A 6,000-nucleotide genomic window follows, 5' to 3' on the forward strand; every position below is an offset into this window, starting at 1 on the left:
AAATTGATGGTAGCTAAACCACTGCTAAGGACAGCTCTGTGTGTGTGTGTGCACAAGCACACAAGTATTGACCTTTCTGGCAAATGAAAGAAGTAGCTGGCAAAGCATCGGTGGTTTCTTCCATGCAAGCTCTGTAGAGTTGTGTGCTGATTGTCCATAACTGTCAAACAAACCAGTTCAAAGCCCCAAGGCTGCCCAAGTGTCCCTAGCTTCAAAAGGATTTCTGCCAGTCCCAAGATCTCTCTCCTTCCCTGGTCCAGGAGCCAGGCTTAACCCTTTTGCTGGGATCCTAGAAGCGTGGATGAAAGCCTTGGCGGCAGGCTTGGGTAAGGACAGGTAGATCTGCTATAGGGAGCAATGAGTCAGAGAGAGGTAAGTGGGGACCTTCTGTTACCGCCAGACAGTCCAAGCTCCCTGAGGTCTGAGGGCGCCTTTGCTGTCTTTGGCATTCAGAACTATAATACATCCCTGATTTATTTTACTTTTTCCAGGATTTTGGTCAACATGGACGATAACATTGTGAAACACTATTCTAATGAAGATACCTTCCAGTTGCAGATTGAAGAAGTTGGAGGATCTTACAAGCTCACTCTGACTGAGATTTAAGATCACGGATCCTCTGTGGATTTTAAACAAAGGTCTCAAGTGAACATTTTCCCATAATTTAGTATGTTGGGCAAAACACTAATCACCTTCTCCAGAAGAAAGCCAGGTTTTGACTTGTTCTGGGGAGCAGAGCAGTGGATTTGCTTAATACATTTGTGTTTCTGTTCTTTCCAAAGAACATTGTAATGCTCATGACCTTATTTGCACTTGAAATGAGCAAGCAAAGATCAGAGATTAAATAGAGAGCATGTATAAAACACTAGTAAATATGGGAGGGGAAAACTCCTGGAAGGTGGCCTTTTAGAGTGGTGATATCTTATTTATCTATTCAGTAACCATGTTTGAGCCCGTTACCAGCTAATACTGTTTTATTGGACTGTTTTCTGCTAGGTAGAGCTGCAAAACTACTAATTGATACTAGTAGGCATTGCGTGCAGGTTGGAGAAAAGTCTTTATAATGTTTACTCTTGAACAGGGCAGACTGTTGAAATCACTTGTGTCATTTGGGGGGAATGTAAAACTGCCTTGCTTATGAAGAACTCGCCTTAGTAACTGTGTGAACTCTCATCAGATGAAGCTATATTGTATATAAGTGCAATATATTTTTGAAGGTTTGTAAATGTGTACATACAAGTGATATATAATATATATAAAATATGGTGTTCTGTATATACCGTGAATATAGGCAATGAAGCCCATCTAAAAGGATGCCATATACAGAGAAAACAGATATTTAACATAGCTATTTAAAAACGGGCAAACCCTTAACAGGCACCAAAGGTGAGCACGTTTGTACGTTCATAGAAGGCACAAGAGACCTGCTTGTTCAACATGGATCTTCCTGTGTGGAAGGAAAAAGGTACCGGCTCTCTCCTAAACCCTCCTGCACAGCCAGTCCTGGCTTCTCTTACAAACTGCCAGTTTGAGCCCTGAGACAGCTGTGTGCTGCTGCCCTGAGAGGTGATTTCAGCTGAGCCCCAAGAGGAGCTGAGCAGACATAGTTTCCTTGAAATCTCACTTCTTGGGGGTCAGGAAGAAGGTCTCCCAGAGGGTGGAGTTTTTTCTGTAGCAGTGTGCTCAAGGCTCAGCTGGATGCTGCCCACAGCAGCAGCTCAGGCTGAATGAGCCCGTGGGTCATAGCCAGCTTGCAAGGTCCTAGGATGTCAACAACTGGAAGTGCACAGGCAAGGCTTTTGAGAGAGGAAGGTGGCATCTTGCCTTAGCAGGCCAAGCGGTAGCAGGAACCAGGGGCTGCAAGCAGGTTAAGCATTCCTGGTGTATGTACACTGCGTTGACCGGCTGCTGAGGTGGAGAGACCAAACAGGGGCAGCTGGTAGCTGGCGTCCTGGGCCTAGCCCCAGCTGGGAGTGCCAAACACCTCCAAAAAATACTGCTCTGCAGTAGATTGTACAGTATTTACTCATTGCCTGCATGTGCTTATGAAGGAAAGGCACCTCTGGTTAGTAGCAAGTGGGAGAGGAGCATTTGAACAGCAGCACTTGGCTCTAAGGCAAAAACCTGCATTACAGGGTGAGCAGATGAGCGTGAGTACTAGGTCCAGTGTCACTCGGTGCTTTTGTTAGGGATCTGCATAATGAAAGAGGTTTATAATGTTTTCAGACAGCACAAAGCTGCACATGCCTCACCTAGGACATGAAAGTCAATCTGGATAGGCTGGAGAAATAGTCTGGGAAAAGTAGGCTATGATTCTACGTAATGGCTAACGATTCTAATTAATGGTTAACAAATCATAACCCAGTGTTGTTCAGCTGTGTCATGCTGCTGTTTGGAAGAGGGAGGCAAATGCCACATTGAGTTGATAAACAGGAGCATGGCCTGCAAGAAACAGGAGACCCACCTTTTGCGCTACTCGGCATTGCCGAGGCCTGTGCCGGAGCGTTACGCCCTGTGCTGAGCCCAGCCCTTACAGCAGAGCCTAGTCCTATCAGATGACCTAGAGAGGCCAGACCTGCCTGGTCCTTCAGCCAGAGCTCATGGCTCTGAGGAGGAAGGGCTGGACGAGTTGCCTGATGAGGGATCATCTTCAGAAGGGAAGGTTGAGGGGAGCAGCCTCCCAACACATGGGAGTGTTCTCCTGGTCTGTTGCAAGCACAATGAGAAATAGTGGGTGTAAATTGTAGAAATTCAGGTTAGGTGTCAAGGCAGCTTTCTCTAGTGAGAAGAGCAGGTTGCCCAGGGAGGTGGTGGAGTTTGGCATCAGTGGTCTTCAGAGCCAGGCTGGGCAAAGGTACCTCTGCACTGGCAGAGGCATAATTGATTCTCCCTTGGTGCAGAGACTAGGTGACCACTTGAAGTCCCTCCGTACCATATTTTTTTAATGATTTACATGAAACGTAGTATTTTGGGATTTGTGTTTGGACCAATCCTGAGCTGGTTCATAGACAGCTCCATTCCCCCCTCCTCCTCCATTGACTGGCCCCACAAAGGCTTGCCAGCACTCTGGTCACCCTGCGCTTCCCTCTTCACTCTGTGGCCAGAGTCGAGCAAACTCTGTGTGGATGCATCCATGGTTGTGGGCACATGGACGGAGCCCATGGGCTTGAAGCCGAAGGAGAGAAGCCGGCCTGCAGCACGGCGCTGAAGAGGCTTGGCTGACACCTGCCACCCCATACAAGAATCCAGCACCTGCAGAGCAGCCACGGGACTCGTACCCAGCCAACACCAACCTGCCGCTTGGGCTTCCCTTCAGCAGTCACGCGGAATAATGTTACTATGGCAAGGGAATTTTTTTTAAACTTGATATATAGAATACTTATATATTTACACATTTTTACTGAAAATGGAAGTTTTATTACAAAAACTCAGTCTAGGGTCAGGGAAGTAGATTTAGAATCTCCATAGAGGTAGGATTGACATGAATGTTATTTCTTTTTACTGCTTAATGAAGTACGTGAACTAAATCTGACGATTGTTTTCCACTCTAAGATGTTCTGGGACACGGGTCTTGTAACAGTAGCAGCAATGTCATGTATGTTTTACGAAACTGATTTTTTTGGTTTTGCCTGCTGTTTTTTAATTGAGAATGTATTTTAAACCAAGCTATTAAATTTTATATGTTCATTTCTAATGATGAGTCTTTTATATAGTAGGCGCTTCTGCTCTTTCCCCTTTATTTTTTGACAGGGGATCTATAACATGAATTCACAGTGATCATTTACTAGTTTCTCTTCTTTGCAGAAGCAAATAATCCCAATGCCAGCCTTGCTGCTAGTCTCACATAAGAAGTGTTTAGTCCCATTCTTATTCCCTGCTTGATTTCAACTGACCTCATAAATTTTTGAGCGTGGGGAAGCCCCATAGCATTTTGTTTCAGTAGGACCCTTTCCTGTGGCAGTAAAACAAAATGGAAAAGCCATCAGTAAGCTCGGATGCGTAGTGGGTCAGTGATGCTTGATGGTCTCTGCTGGAGGTTGAACAAAAGCATCGGGGGCATTGCTACCTTCTGCGCCCCATGCGGCGGTGGATGGCATCTCCTGTGGCCGCACGTCTGGAGCAGGGTGCTGTGGCTCAGCAGTGCCAGCAGCTGTCCCTGGCTGCCAGGTCTGAGGTGCTTCATGTAAGCGCCAGCCCATGATGGCTACCAGGAGCGGTGGGCATCTCTCCAGGAGGAGCTGTTGCAACCAGCACTTCCCAGGCGGCATGGGGGACTACCAGGGAAGCTGCAGGTATTGACTTTCCCTATATGAAAACACTCTGAAGTCCACACCAATTCTCCAGAATAATCCTAATGCTGCTGTTGCTGCAGTGTCTGGAGAGGTGTTCACCTCCTCTTCTTCACTGTTAGAAAATGTCTTGACAAGCTTTTGCTAAATTTAGCTGGCTCCCCAGCACCTGCAGGGGTTGCAGGGTGCTGTCCTGGGGCAGCTTCTGCACCGGCAGCTTCCCAGTTGCTGGGCTTGCGTCGGCATGCCCAGGGCTCAGTGGGGAGCAGCGTGTGCAGCAGGAGATTTCTGGGCTAGAAAAAGGCAGGTAATATTTCTTATTTATTTCAAGTTCTGGTACGGGCTGTGCTTGTGGAGTTTGTGTCCCAGGTGTAGGGAGATGCTGCAGGACATTGCCCAGCAAGTCCTGGGATGCCTGAGTGATGCGGAAGTGCCAGGTGATGCCAAGTGTCATCTCCCCTCAAGTTGGTGTCCACTGAAAGGCTGAGTGGGGTTTAGCCCCTGTACTGCCTGTTTGTGGCGTGGCAGCTGTCTCGCAGCAAACCTCAGCATGAGGATGGACCCGCTGCAGGGCTGGCTGCAAAATGGCAGCAGTGCTTCTGCCTCTTCGGAGTGTGATGGCTGTGTCTTCCCAAGGCTTTACGCAGCGTGCGTGTGTGCGCCTATGCCATCCCTCCCTCCTCCTCCTCCTGCTGCCATTGGCCCTTTTCCGTTCATCTAGTGTATTTGAAGAAAGTGTGTTTTTAAGCAGCTGTTATCTGCAGCGGAGCATCAGTGGATGAAAGGTGAACGCCTAAAGATGCGCTTTGAACTCCCAAGCCAGGCAGCCTTACAGGGAGATCTGTGCTACTTCCCTGGCGTGTGACTTGGGGCTCTAATATCACAAACGGTTAGTTAAGCTTTTAAGATCTGATCTTTTTTGCATGGCAAAGCTGAATTCTGCAGCTTGTTCAAGGATCTTCTGTCTATATAGATTAATTGCAGGAGCTTTTTCTCAAGGCTTTGCAAGAGCATGGAGCTCCTCAATTTGGGTGGTTTGTTATTTTAGATTACTTGATTTGTTATGATGATTAAATTATTAAATATTATATTTAATGACCTCTCAACTAGATGAATTGCTTTAATAAAAAAAATGAGCTCTTAAACTTGTTTTGCTGTTTGTCCTTGGACTGCCCTACTAAACCACCAGTGCTCTTCATTGGGTACCTTTGCATGGTTCACAATACCGCAGAAGGGATATTTTGGCTTTTCTTCTCGGCTAGTTTCAGTAGCTGCTGCGGCTGGGGTGGCTGTGGGGGTTTTGGTGCATCTTGCAGTTTCTTGTTTGCGCAGGGCAATCCTCCGTTACCCCATTGATCTGTTTGCCTACACACACAGCTTGTGGATGGATGGCATGACCACAGGCTTAAGCGTTATTTATTTTGCCATCTCTCCAGCACGGCCGCCCTGTAGGCTGCAGATGCGTGTGCAAATACTAGCTGGTGACTGGTGTCAATGGCACTGAACTTGCGTGCTCCCGCTGCAGTGCTGGTCATCTCGGGCGGCATCCTGAGCCTGGCACTGGCCTGCAGGTCAGTTATCTCTGCAGCAGTTCAATGGGTGGGAGGCACGCACCGGGCAGAGGAAAGGTGCGTGGCTCAGCCTGGCAGCAGCTCTGAAAAGTGAAAACATAGTGGAAAAAGTGTTTGCACCTCTTGGGGGTTTGACGCCT

General features: G+C 47.6%; 1 protein-coding gene across 1 annotated transcript in view; it reads left to right on the forward strand.

Annotated features, from left to right (window-relative positions):
• GRHL1 (grainyhead like transcription factor 1) overlaps positions 1 to 3,839 on the forward strand; it is a 45,386-nt gene extending 41,547 nt beyond the window's left edge. The window contains exon 16 of the mRNA XM_064448025.1: positions 492 to 3,839. Within this exon, the coding sequence (XP_064304095.1) occupies positions 492 to 606 (115 nt within the window). The 3' untranslated portion in view covers positions 607 to 3,839. The remainder of the gene's footprint in view (positions 1 to 491) is intronic.
• Positions 3,840 to 6,000: the final 2,161 nt, after the last annotated feature.

Source organism: Phalacrocorax carbo, chromosome 3, assembly GCF_963921805.1.
Source record: "Phalacrocorax carbo chromosome 3, bPhaCar2.1, whole genome shotgun sequence".
NCBI classification, from domain to species: Eukaryota; Metazoa; Chordata; class Aves; order Suliformes; family Phalacrocoracidae; genus Phalacrocorax; species Phalacrocorax carbo.